General features: G+C 39.5%; 1 protein-coding gene across 2 annotated transcripts; it reads right to left on the bottom strand.

Moving 5' to 3' along the window:
• fyco1a (FYVE and coiled-coil domain autophagy adaptor 1a) lies at positions 1 to 18,279 on the bottom strand. 2 transcript variants are annotated; one of them, XM_084921556.1, is made up of 18 exons: positions 18,208 to 18,279; positions 16,425 to 16,539; positions 15,694 to 15,800; positions 12,866 to 12,991; positions 11,686 to 11,792; positions 10,936 to 11,079; positions 10,701 to 10,794; positions 8,134 to 10,587; positions 7,537 to 7,629; positions 6,811 to 6,929; positions 6,562 to 6,729; positions 5,781 to 5,933; positions 5,370 to 5,599; positions 4,844 to 4,991; positions 3,239 to 3,325; positions 2,819 to 3,029; positions 2,052 to 2,161; positions 1 to 1,904 (listed from the first exon to the last, which is right to left on the bottom strand). In XM_084921556.1, the coding sequence occupies exons 2-18, from the start codon at positions 16,483 to 16,485 to the stop codon at positions 1,829 to 1,831; spliced, it is 4,488 nt and encodes a 1,495-aa protein (XP_084777682.1). In that variant the 5' UTR covers positions 16,486 to 16,539; positions 18,208 to 18,279; the 3' UTR covers positions 1 to 1,828. The 2 variants fall into 2 exon arrangements, with proteins under 2 accessions (XP_084777682.1, XP_084777683.1); XM_084921557.1 differs by having other exon boundaries at positions 16,425 to 16,536.
• Positions 18,280 to 18,998: the final 719 nt, after the last annotated feature.

Raw genomic sequence — 18,998 nt, 5'->3', positions numbered from 1 at the left:
TGCAGTCAGAGACATCATTTCTCTCATTTTATTCATGTTTGCAGGCTGTTTGACAGGTCTCTTAGTTACACTCAAGTCTCTGTAGCATTGGTTACCACACAATTTATTCCCCCAGAGTAATCATTCAAAACCAGCTAGTAGAAAAATCTGTCCCTGTGTGCACTGTTGAAAAAGATAATAAAAACAGATTTTCATTTAATTTGTAACAAATTAAATATATTTTTCACAAAGTGCAGCTTTGTAAAGAAAACACCTTCTTTGCATAGTTTTTGCATCAATTACACCCATCAAAGCTGATAAAAAGAGACCTGACTATAGTGGAAACAGGCCTCTACAAAAAGCAGCATACTTGCTTGACCCAGACCGTAGGGCTGTGTTCAAAAGTGACCAAAGTTGCTATTTCTTATTGCCTTGCTCAGAAACAAACAAACAAAAAAACAAAAAAAAAATACCCAGAAATGAACATCCTACTTCATCACAAGAAAAAATGTATCATCCAGAGCAAAGATGAAAGGATTCCAGAGATTCATAAGGGGAAAAAAAGCAAAAAGACATTTACACCGATAAAATAAAAATTATAGTATAATGTGCAGAACATGACTTAGATGCCATTTCACACAGAAAGTTAGTTAAGTATCAGTTAACAGAGTGATATCAATTCATACCAGATGATGTGTTCTAAGTTGACAACAAAACTAAAAATGTGTAATTTGAACATCAAACATCCCTGACAGTTAGAATTACAAGGCACTTAAAAAGTACAGTAGCCTGTTACTAGTCAGCAATATATTTAAAGTTGGAGTCATGCAAAGACTCAGTTTGGATACTGATACAAAGAAGAAACAGCATAAATTTAGTTCAATCTTTTTTTTCTTTTGTACCTCATAAGACTTACCCGTCCCCATGCTGCAGTTCACTCATAAAAGCAACACAATTAAAATAAAATTTGCAAGTAATTTATAAAACAAACTAATTAGGAAGATATACTTCATCTTATTCCATAACCTGGATACACAGAGAGCAAAATGGCAGTCTTCTATTTTTAAAAAATACATTTTCCAAAAACATAAAATGGGGCACGCATCCGCTAAAGGACAATTGCATTTCTAACTCCTGAGATTTGCACAAAGTGCTTATGGCATGTTGTGGAGCAGTAACTGCTTTTTCCAGGCCCCCTAAACACATTTCTGCTTTGCTTCTTTCTTGCCACAGTGTTCAAAAAAGTGACAAAGTGAACCAATGGTTTGCACCATCAAGATTGCACGAAACATTTAAAAATAACCACAAATTGTATTTAAAAAAAAAAGAAAATCATTCTGTCTTCATAGACAGCTTTTATGGTAAAGTATTTGTTGCTTCTGAACAATCTTATCAAATGTCATATTAGTGTTACTTGCGGTGGACCTTCGTTCCTTAACATAACAACATTTTTGCTAAAACAGAAGCAAAACTAAAACTACACCTTAGACTACCAAACTTGGCAAACCCCCCCAAAAAATCCAGCTTAATTAACTAAATATACTTGAACTAAAGGCATGAATATTACTTGTTGCATGTATTTTTTTTAAATACCCTAAAAGTTGCATAGATATTTTTCCTTCTAAAACCTTTCTTGACAATATTGCATAGGCCACAGTTTACCAATAAACATACCTCAAAACACCAACACCGCACTGTTAAAGTGGTAAAGAGCATTTTTTGGAATAATATACTTGGTTTTGGAAACAAAAGAGGAAGTGGTCAGTGATTAGCCATAATGTCAGTTCTCCTTTAGGTTTGACAGTGGCATCAGGATGACGTCTCTGGGGGCAGAGTGAGAGTGAGAGTTTCATGGGCAGTCGCTGCCATCGTAGATTATGGACTTCTCCATGGTCAGATGGTAGAAAACCTTCTTGGAGATAAACCTGTTGAAGAATAGTTTTGGTTGAAAAGAAATTTAAAAATTTAAATAAAAGCCAAACACAAATGCTGGCACACATAATGGCATTTCTGTAATTTACACACTTCTGCAAAAAAAGAGGAACAAACTGTTCTAACCTATCATGACCTACCGAGAGAAAGAGTTGTCAAAGATAAGGGTGTAGAGACCAGGATGCCGAACTTTCAGCTGTCCTTGAATGGTTTCTTTATGGGAAACGCAGCGAGTGAGAGGAATCAGGACCTGAGAACAGAACAGAAACAGGCCTTTAAAAATAATCTCAGTGCACAGGTGAAAGATCTGCCGCAGGTTTTCATAACAAATATAAATAAAGAATACGACGATCATCAAAATTGAACCAAATCAAATTAAAAAAAACAAACAAACAAACAAACATCAGGATATACCGACAAGGGAGGGAGTTGATAGAACGCCAGATGAAAGGTCACAACTCATTTAAAACCTCTGACATTTTAAGTAAAGAATGTGCACCTCACCCTGCTGAGCAACAATGGCTTCCTGCAGTGGTTTTCTTCAGTCAATAATGTTTGAAAAATAAAGCAAAAAGACCGTGCTGTCTGTAGGGGTGACCATGAAAGCACACACTGGGTCTGGTGATAACTTCTGCTTTTAAATCATCACCTGTGAGTGTGGGGTATTTGAGTTTTGCAACAACCGGAAAGCCTTTCATTCAGGTTTGTGATTTCCTTCCATTTAAAATGATGTAATCTGCAACAGCTGCTTTTCTGGACGCTGCCAGTGGCAGACTTACAAGATGTGCGCATCAACACATGCTCACAGTATTTAGGTGTAGACACCGTGTACTCTGAGGGCCCACAAGAGGCTATATAAAAAAAAGGTAAACAGAGATTTCCTGAGCTCACAGTAAGTTAACTGTACCTTTGACTGTTGCACCGGAGTGTCAGTGGACTCCCGGTAAACCACGCTGAAGGAGATGCTCTTGGGCTCGGAGGAAAACATCCAACTTATAGTTGGCCCAGAATCAATCACAGCAACAGTAATAACACTGTAGCTACTGGACTTAATGAAGAGCTCCCGGGAACTCTCACCAAACTTAGAGATATCATCAATGCTGAGAGAGACAGCCACCCTGTAATGATAATGAAGGTTTATGATTAGGGATGAGACCAGAACCAGAACCCATAGATATTTAAAGGATACCTTTTAATAGCAAACTTCTGACTTCAGGTTTTCCAGCCATATACGATTTATTGCCAAGAAGGATTGTTACAGCAAAGAAATAATCAATTTTGTGCTAAGTTTAGGCATGATATATATTTAGACCATATGAAAACTCACGTGACTTCTCCTGATTTGAGAAGGTTGATCTCTGAATCCTGAACAGTGGGAACTTGCTCGTCATCAGGGGTCACTTCTCCTGTGCTTCTACAAAATCCGAAACGAGACGCAGAGAACAATAGTTATGAAAACTGTTGTGCAACACTTCAGTGGCAAAGACCTATTAAACAAAATAACTCGCATCCACATAAAACTCTACAGCATCTACACAGAGTGCAGCTAATTTTAATCTGCATTTTAAATATTGCTGGGACATGCTCAAACATCATATGCATTTGAAGTGGACTCAGATTTGTACCCACGGTTCAGTACTTTTGCATTTTAATGGATCATTTCTGCATGTTTTACCTCATTTCACCCAAACACAAATGCTTAATGTTAACAACGCCAATTACATTGATTTTCAGCAACCTCACATCTTTGCTGCATAAATGTTATGATGATGCTGGTTAAGTAACCTGTTTTACACTAATAAAGCACTTTTTTTGTTATAAAAGTTTCTTTATTTTAAGAACTATTAAGAGCAGTACACACACACGTGTTCTCCAGAAAATGAAAGTAATCTGGTGGTACCGCTTCCTTTATTTCTTTTCTCTTATCTGTAAACACAACCCAGCGAACACGATCGAAACCCCAACATAACATCCCTGGTCACAACCGGTCGCGGTAGGCCTGCAAACACTGAACCACAGACGGAAGCATGTTGTCGCTGTTTCCATGTAGAACAGAGTGTTTTTAACAAAGTGATACATTTATTCAGATTATTGCAACGAAGGAATTAAATGCAACTGTCTTTCTTTGTTTTTTAGAAACTGACAGCTAATTTGGTTAGTGCAGGATTGTGAACAGATGGCCACACGTCTCCGTGCACAAAAACAAGCATTATCAGAGTCTCTTCTTTAAAAAAAAACAAAACAGTTTTAGGTTATTCATGTTTGCAGCCATCTGCTGTTTCATTTGTTGCATGTTGGATTTAACTTTTCTATCTGTGATGTCAGCATAATAAATCCAGGGAACATAAACTAGTTGAGCAACAACTCAATAAGCTCAGATGGATAAGAACTGGGCTTGTTCATCGCCACTGAGGTAAATGTTTGTTCTTTTTATTCTTGCTGTGGACAATGTTTTATTTTGTTTTATTCTAATCAACTAAGATTACTAGAAAATAATTATTGAATGCCTCGTTCTCATGAGGCCTCTCAAAGTGATGTCAGTGGGGTTTTTTAAACCAGGACTGGACGTTGACAAAAACGCCATCCGATGGTTATTCAACACTGAAATGTTTGCTTTGAAGTGTGTGAAGAGTTTTGTATCAACTGGACATTAACAAGCCGGCTGGTGCCACGTTTATAGTCTTTTCTAAGAGCAAAGCGAGACACTCACAACAGTTATGTGTTTTAAACAGATAACGATGATGTTACTGTTAATAATATAAGTTAAAAGCTGGTATCTTGTGTTTTTTCTGACTGATCTCTCCAGCTGAGTTTCACCTGAGGACCCTGATCAGTTAATGACAGAGTGACACGCTGACTCTGAAAACAACACGCAGAGCAATGACTCATCGGCATCCGCTCCGCTTTGTCTGCCCATAGACGCTGCACTCACAAATCCAGCGCTCCTGGATGCCTGCGGTCTTGTTCTCCCTCCAGGGACCCTGCAGTGGTCTGAGAGGTGGTATCACTGTCGTACACACCATTTACCTCCTCTTCTGTGATGATGTCAAAAGCTTCAGATGCGTTACTAGGATCTGACACTGAGAACGAACAGGTAAATATAGCAGATTAAATGACTGAAATGCAACAAAGAACAATGTGCAGTTTGGAGTAAATAAAAAATCATGCAAGTATTAAAAAGGAAAAATGTAACAGGACTGAATTGAGACGAATGACGCAGTTTGGGGTTTTTTTTCTGAATTTGAGCCAAACTGCGTTTTTCTCTGAATGAAAATGTCATCATCTTCCCCATTTGTCTATTGCACAGGAATTCACAGTAAAGGTTTCTGTCCTCCTTCCTCAACTAAACTTTCACTTCTGCTTACATGAAGAGTGAGGGTCAGATACGTACACCAATAAACTATCGGTGCATGTGGACATTTGTGAAATTAGTGAGTAAACATGTTTCTTCTTCTCACCTGTGACCCTGGGAGTTGGTATGTATGGAGCTGGTTCGGGAGGTGGTTGAGGTCCAGCTCCAGGTGGAGGAGGCTGCACATCCGAGGGGCTTAACTCTGCTGCCGTGAACCTCTCCACCACTGCACTATGTTGGGTGTAGCAGTGCCTGCAGCAGCGCTCCTTTTTCCCACTTTGCTTGGTCACAACATAGTTGTTGCTGCAGTAGTAGCAGAAGATGCGGCCACAGAGCCTACAACATTACAAATAAATAACTAAACATACATGCATATAAATATTTTACCCATAATCCACATTTTTATCGTCACTCGAGTGTGAAAGTGGATTTGATTCTACGTTACATGCAGTGTGAAAATCAAATCAGGGTATGCACAAACATGAAAAGGAGAGTAGGCCTTGGTGCAGAACCAAACCTGCAATGATGTCTGCGCAGCCACCAGGTGAACTGGCCTTTGCAATCGAGACAGTTGGTGGCCTCCTGATCCACCAGCCACCAACGCTCCTCTGCTCGCAGTTTCTGCTCAAATTCCAGAGCATCAGACTTCTGCCACAGAGCATCTTTGTCCCTGATTTAAGCACAAAAATGACAATGAAATGTCAGATTTCAGTCTTGTCTTCAGTCTAGCCTTTAAATTTTTTTGTGTGGGATGGATTTGGCTCAATTGCAACTCAATATTCAAAGCAGTTGAAGTATCGTGAACAATTACTCGCTGAACAAAATTTGTCATTTAGTTGGACTTCGCTGCTTTTATGCAAAAGAACGCATACAAACTGAAACATGGAATATCTCTCCATTTCTGAAACGATGCAACTAAGACAAATAATGAAGACGTGCATAATAAAAGAGCACAAATGGAAGAAATAACGTGGGCACATCCCACTGGAGTTGAATGAATCACTGTTTTTGTGTTTCATTTTATGCAGAGTATGAAAGCGTTTGAGGTTTCTGAATACAGTGAATAATGGCACACAAAAAGCTGTTGTTTATGTCAGTAGAGTCTCTCACCAACATTTTCTGCTCTTGTCTCCATCAAAGTCTTTCTGTCAAATCCAATCTCAGTAATTTAGCTCAGCATTTAGAGAAGCCTCCCCTCACCTGCTCCTCAGACCTAATGACACCTTTCCTCACTAAAATTTTCTCTCCTTGTTGCAACTGACAGTCTTGCAAAGAACTACAAGAGACAATAGTCATACTTTAAGAGTTCGATGAGCCGCTCTTCAAGGTTCGTCTTGGTTCTGTTGAGGTCATCGATCTCTGCAGTCATCTTCAGATGACTGCTTTGTTTGTCAGCTTCCGCCGTCTTCAATTTCTCCTTTAATTCCTCGCAGGTCTTTTGTGCAGCCAGGAGTGCTTCTTCAGCCCTTTAGACACAAGAAAATTAGTTGAGATCCCTTTTTCCATTAAAAGTTGGAATTCACAAGTATTACTGATTATGAATGTACCTGGTTGCTGCGTCTTTGAGTTGCTCAATCTCGCTTTCATTTTCAAGAATGGTTGCTTCTGTCTTGGTGATGTGAGCATCTTTCTCTCTCGTTAGGTGCAAGTATTCCTCATTCTCAGCCTTCGTAAAACAAATGCATGCAGTGTATCCATTAGCAATTTTTGTTTTATTTATAGAAGGTTTTTCCATATAAAAAACAACCCTATTTATATTTTTTTGTTTTTCAAAGCCCTCTTGCTCTATAGGAGGGTATAGAAAAATAAATGGGAGCAACAACAGAAACCTGTGTTAAACCAACATTTGATGATATAAGGCCACAACTGCATTAAAACACCTAACCTCATGCACAAACATATGACCTCAAGCACACTTAGGTAAGCCATGTATCTGATGAGGATCACAGAGCTTGTGTATCTACTCCACTTTTACAACTAAAGAAAAATTGGTCTTACAATAAACATGTCATTACCTGTGAAAAGAATAAAAGTAAAAGAGACTTAAAAGAAATCTGCTGAGGAACAAAACAAATAATAGAATTTGTCATATTTTATGTAACGTTTAGCTTCCTTTGCTCCAATCATAATTAAAATGTTGATGTCTGCTCCAGGCTATATATTAAATATTAGAATTCTTGGTGACCTAACTAGTATTTTTCCAACATGACTTTGTATCTACTTGTGTTGTTGCCATGAATGGCTGGATTAGACTGCATTTGAAAAATACAAACCTCTAGTTCAGAAACTTTAGCCTGCAAGCTGGACTTGTTCCTCTGCTCCTCCTGCAGCTCGGCCGTCACCTTGTCCAACTGTTCGTTCAAACTCTGAAATGTGAGCGTAAGAGAAGGGTTTCACAGCCATGCTCGTGTCTTTGAACTAAACGATAATGAGCTAACAGATTATAATAACAATGTCAACATGCTGTTACTGATCGTCATTTTATTCTAGGGTGTTACCTAAAAAAAGGTTTAATGTGCTCATTAGTGCTAAACGCAAAGTACAGCTGGAGCTGAATGTTTTTGATCATAAATCAAAAGCTCTGAGACCAACTGAAATTTTATCTAGTCATGGCTCCAGATGAAAAAGCCAGAGGACGCCAGAAGGAAACATGTACACCAAATATTCTGAAGTTGTTTCATCTGAATTAACAATGACAACAGGTGCTGCTGAAGAGAAAGTCCGGGGTTCAATCCACTGGTGCACGTGAACGGTTTTCTGAGATATTCTGGTGAAAGCAATGAACTGACTGAGATGTCTATCCCCGAGTTCAGTTATTAAAATGAATTACTGCTGGTTTAAGACATGATTAACAAGTTTATTCATCTCACCTTTATCTGCACTTGATAGTTCATGCTCTCTGAGCTCATCTGGAACTTGATGGCCTCCATCTCCTCTCTGTTTGAGTCCTTAATGGTTTGCACTTGGTTTTTAGTCTTTTCCAGTTCTTCTTGGAGCTCCACGATAGTCTGCGGAAGTGCCTCTTTCTGTGTAAGCTCCTTTCTTAAACTGTTATTCTCCAGTTGTAGTTCTTCCATACACTTCTCTAGTCGCTCAACCCCTTTCTCCAGCTCTATAATCTTCCCAGAATCGCCTTCCCAGTGCCCTCTGACCTCCTCTTTTTCTGCACTGAGTTTACAGATGGTCATCCCCAGCTCTGCCATCTCGGTGTTTGCCCTGTGCAAACCCTCGCGGATCTCGTTGTTCTCTAAAGCTAGCTTACTATTGTCTGCCTTCAGGGTAGACAACTCTTCTCGCATGGCAGCTGCAGCTATGGCTAGCTCGGCATGAGCAGCGACTTCGTGATCATGCTTTTCAATGAGTGCCTCTTCCTTCTTTTTGCACTCCACGAGCTCTGCAACATGCTTCTGATTCAGTGCCTCTGTCTGGGATTTAAGTTGCTCAGTCAGGGTCCTGAGCTCATTTCTTTGGGCTTCTGTCACCTCCAGCTGTGCTTTTAATTTTAAGTTTTCTTCCTCAGATCTCTGCACCTGCACCCTAAGGTCCAGGACTTCTGCCTGGAGTCTGGACACTTCTTTCATCCTGACTTCCAACTGGACTTCAACCACAGCTAGTTTTCCGATTATTTCCTGATTTTCCTTGGCTTCGACAGCACTCCTCTCCAACTGCGCCATCTCCATCACCTGTTTCTCAGAGGTCACACTTTTAAGCATTTCACTCTGTTTAGCACAGGTGGCTTCAGCATCAGCTTTGGCAATCTCAAGTTCCTTCTCCTTGGTCTCCAAATCTTTTAGCCTGGACTGCAACTTAACAAGGTCAGTCTCTTTACTCTCGAGCTGGGCCTCTTTGACTTGGAGCTGTTCCTGAAGACTGGCTTCATTATTGCGTGAAGCTCCTAAGTTTTTTTCCAATTCTCCAATTTGTCCATGAGCATTCTTCAAGTCTGCCTGGATGAGGTTAAGAGCTGCTTTCCCAGTGTTCTGCTCCTCCCTCAGACTCTGATTCTCCTGCTCCAGACGCTTCAGTGTGGTCTCTGAGAGCTTTGCAGCCATGGTGGCTCGCTGCAGACTTTCATCCAGCTTACAGTTCTCTTCACGCAGTCGCTTTTCTTTTTCATCTACTGTCACCTTGGTGTCATCCAGCTGGCTTCTAAGTTGTTTCTCAGAAGCTCTTAAAGCTGCTAATTCAGCCTCAAGCACCGATCTGTTTCCTGCCATCTCCTTTTCTAGCTCGGAGTACTCTGTCTTGCTGTTTTCTATCTTCGTAGCTTGTTCTTTGACATTCCCCTCCAGCTCAGCAATCCTAGTATTCAGTTTGTCTCTCTCTGTGATCAGACCCTGGCTCTTGCTTTGCAGCTGTTGTAGTGTCTCAAGGCTGGAGGCTAGCTCCACCTCTTTTCTTTTAAGCTGTTCTATAAGGGAAGCAACTTCTGCTTCTAAAGACTCTTTCAAGTCACCAATATTTTTCTGCATCTCATCTTTATCTTCTTGTGCCCTCTTCTTCACCTCTACTACCTCTTTCTCTTTCTCCTCTAGAGATCGTTGGAGGTCTTGCAGTTGCCTCTGTAGGTTGCTAGCCTCCTTCTCTTTCACTACCAAGGCCCCCTGCAACTTGTCAACTGTAAAGCACTGCTCCTCCACTTTTTCCTCCAACTTGACTTTCTCCTCAGACACAGACGAAAGTAATGCTCCGAGTTTTGTTTCAGCATCCTTTGCAGATGTCTCTTTGACTCTAAGCTCTTCCTCTAGCCTTTCTGTTTGCCTCCTCTTCTTCTCAACCTCAGCTACTGCTTCTAACTTCCCTTTCTCTGCTTCTTTCAACCTGTCCAGCAACTCATGTATCTTTTGTGCAGAATCAAAGGACTTGGCCGTCTGCTGGCCCTTCTCATTCAGAAACCCGCCCAACTTGGCCATGAGCTCTATGTTCTTCCCCTCAGCAACAGCCAGCTTTTCCTGAAGCAGCAGCTGCTCAGCCTGCTTGGCTTGTTCCCCAGTTCTGAGTGCTTCTACCTCTCTGGATAAAGCCGTCTCTCTCTGCTGCAGAGCATAAAAGTTTTCTTGCAAGCCTTTTTGTTGCTCATTAAGTGTAAGCGATGCATCCAGCTGTCTCTGCAGATCTACAACAACTCCTCTCAGCTCTTCACTCTCCTCGCCAAGCTGCTGCATCTTATCTTGGAGTTCTCGGTGCTTTAATTCTGAACGGTCAAGCTCAAGTCGAAGTTCTTCAACTTCACTGACATCTTCTCTGCAGGCAGGCAGCGACTCATTCAGGTCATTCAGCAGACCCTGACCATAGTCAGGGCTGGAAAGGAACTCAGATGCTTGCTTTATGGTTTCAAGGGAAACAAAGGAAGAAGAAACGGAATAATGAAAATCTTGCAATCATTTGAAAGTTAATAAAAAATTAAATGATGTTATTAGAGACAGACATCAGTTACCTGGGAGTAAGAGCTGGCCAGACTGTTAATACTGGAACTGCGACTGGGTGGTTTCCACATATGGCCAGGTGAGTTTGCACTTCCCAGTGTCCTCCTGTTAATTATAAAACAATTCAGATAATGAGAAAATACTGATTAATGCCAGACAACCTGACTAAGTGGGTTCAAAGGCAGAGATATATCACCTTTTAATGTTCTTTTAATTTTACATTATTTTCATTAGTTATTTTGTTACCTTGCAAAAGTCGGCCAGGAGGCATCGAGGTCATAACCTCTTGATGCTACGTCAAACTGGACTTCATTGAGCTCGTACAGGTGACTGATGATGTCCACACTAAGGTGAGGCTTCAAGAAGGGACTTCTTGCATAGTACCAGTCACTGTGGAGACAGAAGTGACAGCACACAGCAAAACCACAAACAACAAATTAAGTTTAAAATTTGAACTTTAATAATATACTTTTGAAAGTAAACACTAAAGAAAGGAAATGTCACCTAGAAAAATTACACACACACACACACACACACACGTTAAGCTTCTTAGGCTGTAGTAAATAGTCTGTAGCATCAAAAATCAACCATATTTCTCTTTAAAATTAAGATTGAGAATTTTGCATTTTTCTATTCATTAAAATAAGTCTACCGCACTAAACACACTCATTTCACTCAAGTAAGTGACTGAACTGAAAGCGTCTTACTTCATAATAACTAGACTGTTATACATACTCTACTATTATTTCGTAGGAGAGCTACTTCTAGGACGTTCATTAGGAGAACAGAAAACGATGACGTCAAACGTTACATCAAACAGAAAAATCAACATCTGATTCAGTTTCCATGATTGTCAGCCATAAACAGCTGGCTCACTTCTGCCAGTGTTTCATGGGCTCTATTCAATTTTAACAATCTTGTCGATTTAAATCAAATATGTGTGTTCTTTTATTTTTTAATGTCAGCATAGAAATAATCGGGCTGTGACAGGCTTACCTGGTGACTCTCTGGTTCATTAGGCACTGCTGCAGCGTGTCAGCCAGTCGCTGATGTACGAGGGAGTAGCGAATAAATGCTCTTCCTTTCCCCAGAGATGTTTTTAGCTATTAAAGCAAATCAGAGATTATTACACATGGTCCTTAAAAAAACATGTACTGACATTGCAGGGAGTCAAAGACTACAAAGAAAAATATCTTTCTGTTTAGCCTTTCCGAAAACAAAATGAACAACTCTAGTCTCTAAATAACCATACAAAATCTGTGTAACTGAAAGACAGGCACAAATAATATAAAACTGACAACAAGAAACACATTAAAAAGCAAACAAAAAAATTCACAATATGTTGTTAATTAAAGCCACTTAAACTACTAAAATGTGTCCTGAGTTTTATATATTTATATATATACAGAGTACACACAGCAAAAGACTGATCGCCGTTAAATGCAGAACTGACCCCCACAGGAAATCCGTCTTACCTGTTGCAATAAGACTGTACAACTCTTTCTCGCGCTGTAGACGACTTTTTTAGGATTTATATTAATGTAATTTATGTCTTTTTACTCAGATTGTGCATTATTATTATTATTATCGTTATTCATCTGTATGTTATTGAATGTTTTTCTCATTCTCCCATTATATGCTGGTACTCTATTTTTATTCATTGCACCGACATTATGTCACTTGCATTCATAGTTATTTTATTTTATTCAATCATTTTTCCCCTCTTGCCGCAGTGAACATGTCTATGACAAAAGAATTTCCCTCGGGATAAACACAGTTTTTAGATTCTTCAGATTCTAAGTAGCAAGGCAAAAATTGAAGTATGTAACTAGCATGAATGTTTAAAGGGCCTGTCTGATATTGTCACCATGCAAGCAGAACTATGTTACTTTGTTTCCACACATCTCATTACCGTTTCTCACACCTGGCACAAAATTGTAAATAGTCAGCTTCAGATGGTTGAGATTAATGTGCCGCCTGAGGACACATGATGCCCACTCATTTTCATGACTATTACCTGCTCTATTCTCACTCGGGTGCACTGTAAGGGTTATAGGGGTTTAAGGTCTGACCCGACAGTGCTGGACACCTCAATCTGGTGATGTCTAGGAAAGTTCAGAGCTGCAGTGCATTTGCGGAAAGTGGCTTTAGTGGTGTCATTATTAACAAATCTCACCTCAGTGATGGATTTGACAAAGCGGATACCGTCATTGGCTCCTTTGATCTTAGCCAGGCATTCACTGAAGTAATCCCAGTAGTCTTTCTTTGTGCCAAGAAATGTGGTCTTCTCCTTCTGGTCAAACTGAAAGAAGGTATCAGAAACTGTAAGAAAGAGACATGGCACCCAAACTATCCTGAATTGAAGTCTATATGAGATTTCCACAGCAGCAAAAATGGTGAAAGAAGCATAAAGTTAGGTCCACAGGCTGTAAGACATCTTTTGCGGTTTTGACTGTAAAAACCTGGAATTTTAAATCAAACAATCAAGATGTGATTAAAGTGCAGACTTTCAGCTTTAATTTAAAAGCATTTTATTAACTATTAACAAATTAAAGCCACTTTTGTGTGTATAGTTTCCAAGGCTCAAAAGTAATTGAACACCTGACTGATAAATAGTTTTACAGCCAGATGAAGCCTGTATTAGACATAAAAGTTCTGGAGTTGATTCAAATTGTTCAACTTTGAAGTCCAAACAGTTGCCAATACATGCGAATGCATTTACCAGCTCAATAACACCAAAAGGCCTGAACGGCCACAGAAGACGACTAAAGCGGATGATGAATGAATTACAAATAAGATAAACACCTTCATAACATCTAAGTAAGTCAAGAGCAATCTCGAACAGTTAGGTGTATCCCTGTCAAAGTCTGCAATCAGAAGATGCCTTTATAAATGTTAATACAGACCGTTCACAACAAGCAGCAAACCACTAGTTGCACTCAAGAACAGAACAGCTAGATTGGACTTTAACAGAAAACATCTGAAACGGTCTGTCCAGTTCTAGGGAACAGGAAAAAAGTCTTTGGTCAGATGAAACATTTAACTTATACCAGAATGATGGCAAGATGGAGAATGGAGAAAGAAACGAATAGCTCACCATCCAGAGCATACAACATCACATGTCAAACATGGAGGAGGCAGAGTTATGGCATGGGTTTGTATGGTTGCCAGTGGAACGAGGACACTGATGTTTGTTGATGTGATGGCTGACAGAAGTAGCAGAATGAAGGAAAGTGTACAAGGCCATGCTCTATGCTCAGATTCAGCCAAATGCTCCGAAACTGATCAGAGCTTCACAGTACAAATGGATAATAACCAAAAGGACACTGAAAAAGAAACCCAAGGGTTTCCTCAAGGTCGGGAAATACTCTTCAAAGGTCAAGTCAAGTCATCTGATCTCAACCCAATAGATCAGGGGTGGGGGAACCCAAGGGCCGGTGTTCGCAGGTTTTAGATGTGTTCTTGAGCCAACACAGCTAATTTAAATGGCTAAATGACCTCCTCAGCATGTCCTGAAGTTCTCCAGAGGCCTGGCAATGAACTAATCATTTGATTCAGGTGTGTTGACCCAGGGTAGGGCTGTGCGATATGACCAAAATCTCATATCCCGATATAAGACATCTATCGTCCCGATAACGATATAAATCACAAAAATGTAACATTTTCTGTAAATTCTGTGAATCTCGGGCAGCTCGTCTTGCGTGAAGTGTTTCCAGCTGCGCGTCATGTAGCTGGAGTCGAGTGTTTTAACCGATGCATGAAACGATACATTTTTAGACATAAGTTGTAACGGCCGCCGTTTTCTTTGTGAGTATTTATTACACGGCGTGCTGCGGGGAAAAGCCTGTTCTAACGTTTGAGTCTAAGGTTTATTTTTTTTAGCACCTGGCGGCTCTTTTTTAATTCTCATCCGTAAATACTCTGCATCTTTCACGTGATTCAGTTTATTTTGAAAAGTCTCAACAGGATCTTGAGCTTTATTGTGAAAGGTTTATGTGGAACATAAACAGGTGGACACGCGATGCTGTTACCGTCGTTGTTGCTAACGACAACGCATGAAAACAGGCGCTTGTCCGTCCATAGTGTGGTTATATTAAATATAAGAGAGAGAACTTTAAGAAATTAATATAGCCACTCCAGTGACCATCAAAACCATGAAAAAATATTGCCGTAAACAGTTTATTTTGTGACACCACGAAACAAACGATAGCGTAAAATGAAACGATAGACGTTTTTATATCGTTATCCGATATATATCGTTATATCGAACAGCCCTAACCCAGGGTGAGATCTAAAACCTGCAGGACACCGGCCTTTGAGGCCTGAGGTTCCCAACCCCTGAAATAGAGCATGCAATATCCAACTGAAGACAAAACTGAAGGCAGAGAAATCCACAAACGTCAACAACTGTAGGATAGCTGCAATAAAAGCTTAGAAGAGCTTCTGAAGGAAGGAAACACAGCTTTTAGTGATGTCCATGGGTTCTAGACTTTAGGCAGGGAAAGCATTTGATCAGAATACAAACAATCCTTATATTTAAAATTATGTTAGTCTGTCCAGTTAATTTTAAGCTTCTGAAAATGGGGTCTATGATGTATGATAAACAGTTAATGCAAGTTTTCTGTCAAATCCCATAAATTAAAGGTGAAAGGTTGCACTTTAAGAAATACAGAGATGGAAAATTACAAAAAGTTGTCACTGTCAAAAAACCCTTTGGACCTAAACTTCCTGTTGAAGAAGACTTTTTTTAAAAAAAATTTATATCAAGGCAGCAGAATTTTTTAGCGTTTTTGACTCTTGATTCAATTTAGTGCCTGGAGAAGTCAAATGGGAAGGTAAGTATTTACAGACACTAGTTAAGGACAAATAAGATCACTGAGTAATGTGTCATGTAAAATGCTGTGTTTCTCCAGTTAATTAGCTTCCTGTCCATTTTTTAAATTTTCTTATTATGTTTCATCTAAGAAACTACCTGTTGTTCCTTAGCTAGCTGTGTAACCTCACCTGCAGCAGGTACTCCAGTTTGTTGGCAAATTTCTGGAGATTGGTGCTGTCATCTGTGATTGGCTCCCCAGTTTCTCTGTATTCCTTTGCAAGCTCTGCAACAGACTCTGAAATAGACATGAAAATAATTCCAAACCGATCACTGGCAAAGCAGGTAGATTATGTTGGAAAACTGGGAACTGTTCATACATTTTATATAAAGTAAACTTAAAAACAGAAAGAAGCAGCATGTCTTCATTCAGCTAATTTATTAAGACAGGAAACTGAGTGAATGCAAAGTGTACATTTTGGTAACACACAAACTCAAATAGTGCTGGTACCTATAACTCTAACCACTTCTACTGTCACGCTCTTCCAGTAAAGCTGATTTTTACATAAAAACTTGCCTCTTATCCATCGTAAAAACTGGAAAGACACCCGTGATGGATGCACTCTGAGCACGCATTCTCTGTCTCGCTGCATGCTGACAGAGGCTGCCACCACACCCTTACGACACAAACATGAGGTCAGATGCCTGTGCTTCCAAATGGTTTGTTGGCAAGGGCAAGTCAGTCAGTCTCCCTCTGCTAAACTGTACTCAGACTTGACTCTAAGGCAGACATCCTGAAATCACAGCTTGCTAACTCTCTTTCTCTTCTTCTCAGTCAGGCCATGTCAGTTAACAACTGACGTCTGCCAGTGTAATTGCACACACACACATTCAAACACACACACACACAAAGCTGACAAACCATGCAAATCTCGGATAATCCTCTGGAGCTGGTTCTCCTCGACCCTAGTCCCCGCAGCCATGGCCCCACCTCTCGCTCCCTGGCAACCAGGGGTCACGGGGTCGTATAAAGTCTGCTGAATCAGAAAATCAGAACCAGTTAGGAAAAAAAGGAGGATCACAGCTCCCTCTTTATTCTCTTATGGCCACATATGATCCACACAAACGTGTGTGAGGATGAGTACACTTCTCAACATCTTTGCGGCAAATGCAGTTTAGGCCAGAAATTCAATCTAACAGAGGTACAGTAGTTTGTGACAGAGCACCGTATATACTGTGGATATCAGATTTCAACAAAAGGCTAAACATAAATACATCCTCATAGGTCTCTACTACAAAGCAAGTTTAATGCGCGGACGGTATCTTTCTGTTATCTGGATTCACTTCTCCTAACATTAGCAATCAGGATAAGCAGGTTATTAATTCACTAAGTTAGCTCATCTAATCAGTTACAACTGTTGATAAGTGTACTGGCAACAGAGCTGCTGATTATTAAAAGTAAGATGAATCTGTACTATGAGAAAATACATTGCAGTTTATACACAGCACAGACTGAAAGAATAAAAGAAAAGAGGTGCTATATTAATAACATTTAACCTAGTTGAAGTCAGGAAAGATTGTTGACTGTGTAAGTTAACAGTCTTATCAAAATCATGTTTCTGTCATTACAGACAGGAGAATCTGATGGATTATAACTGAGTATTTTATTAAATTAACTTTCAAAGTACAGTTTTAGTTCTTATTCTTTAACCTACAGCCTCGGTGGTGTTTAACAGTCTGAGAGTAAAAAATAAATATATTTTAAAAATTCAAGCATATGTTCAGGCTATCTGCAAATTTGGCCAGCAAGTTCAAACAGCTGCTCTGTTTTAGGATCATACATTAACGCTTACAGAAAAATAAAATTGCTTTTTTCAAATTGTTTGAAGCCATGAGGTTAAAAAAATCTAACACAAAAACTTTATAAGCTATTAAAAAACTTCAGAGCCTCTTACGATCTGAGGACAGAGGTCAGAGGAACCGTCCAGCAGTAGTGAAGTTCAATGAATAAAAGAAAAATCCTATTCTATAGTGCAGGCCTCAGATAATTGAAACAAACATTTGAAGGATCAACTGTAAAGGCAAGATTGTTGCCCACACACAGAGTAAACCTCGTTGGGGTGGTATGCTGGAAAACGACGCAGATCGGCTTATAGTATTTATTAAAATTGTTGAGCTGTACATGAATACATGAAAACCACAACCAAAGATAGTTAATACATAACGTGATAATCCTGTCAGGGGTATTAGTTACAGCAGGCATTTCGTAATTGGTTTGTAATTAGTATTGTATGTGTCTAAAACGTGGGAATGTAAGATAACACCCATTATGATAGCACGACGAGCATTTGTGGTGTCGTCAACGTACGTTTTGGTTTAACGTTACATTTGTATGCTACCTGACCAGGTAATGTGAGTCTGTTGGTAACAACGTTCAAAACGCTGGTAACAGCTGTAACTAACTCTTCACTATCGCTTCTCCAAACCCCTTACAACCATACCTTAGGACACACAGCTGATATATGAAACTCTTAATCACGTTCCTTTGTGTGTTTGTCACGGTGACGTTACTTTCGCTTCGACACATTTAACGGGTATTTTAAAAATAACCCTGACATCAGCGGGAAAAGCTAACTTAAATAATCTGACATGTTTCTACATAGCTGCTTAATAAAAATAACAAAAGAACAACAACTTTAACATACTTTTAGTGGCTCAACTCAACCCATAACAACCAACACAGAGCGTTTAATGCGTCCACACAAACTTGTTAGGAGTGTCCTGATTGACAGGACGTCACCCCATTGAGAAAGCGACATTCGATCAACCCACCAATCACTGCGGGGCTTGTAGGCGGGCTCTAGATAAGCACTGGATAGTTTGTTTGCCTAGCAAACAGTGTGGTCATGTGACCTAGTGTCCCTAGTTCCACGAGTGTCCCACTTTACTTGTCCTTTCCTTACTTGTCAGCCGAGCAGCTTTGTGATTAGAAAAGGTTTGGTAGATTATTATACTCTACAAATCTGCCCAAAAAAATCTTTGCAATCAGCACAGCAACATCTCTCGATCAATGTTTGATTTTTATTTATTTTTAAATATGTACCATTGTTTTTTTTATTTTATATTTATGTATTTATTACTTATTTTTAAACCTTGTACTGAGTTTTTTTCTGTATGTTTTAGTCTGAGCTTGTGCATCGTAATTTCATCCTGCATTGCGTCCTTGAGGTTGTGCTGAATGACAATGAAATGACTCTTGAATCTAATAGCATGAATCAATATGAATGTCCTTCAGAAAGCTTGTAATTTTTCAATATACATTTCATTCTAAATCATGTGTGATTTCTGAAATAAATTTTCAAAAATTGGAAAGCCATTCTTTGTTAATAATTTGGTGTGCCGCAGAACAGATATTGTGACATCTAATGTGGACTTCTGTTTCTAGCATTTACACCCTATTTTTAAACCTTTACAGCTTCCACAGGAGCACAAATAA

Source organism: Perissodus microlepis, chromosome 23 (assembly GCF_051167445.1).
Source record: "Perissodus microlepis isolate ML-2025 ecotype Zambia chromosome 23, ASM5116744v1, whole genome shotgun sequence".
Classification (NCBI taxonomy): domain Eukaryota; kingdom Metazoa; phylum Chordata; class Actinopteri; order Cichliformes; family Cichlidae; genus Perissodus; species Perissodus microlepis.
This window is presented reverse-complemented; position numbering and strand designations above follow the sequence as displayed.

Bases quoted from the DNA above. Each gene is read 5' to 3' on its own strand.
- fyco1a (XM_084921556.1), bottom strand. From the start codon at position 16,485: ATGGCTGCGGGGACTAGGGTCGAGGAGAACCAGCTCCAGAGGATTATC. The intron at 11,080-11,685 runs GTAAGCCTGTCA...CTGTCTCCACAG, and splicing joins ATGAACCAGAGAGTCACCAG to TGACTGGTACTATGCAAGAA. The intron at 5,934-6,561 runs GTATGACTATTG...TGCTTAAATCAG, and splicing joins CGGCTCATCGAACTCTTAAA to GGACAAAGATGCTCTGTGGC.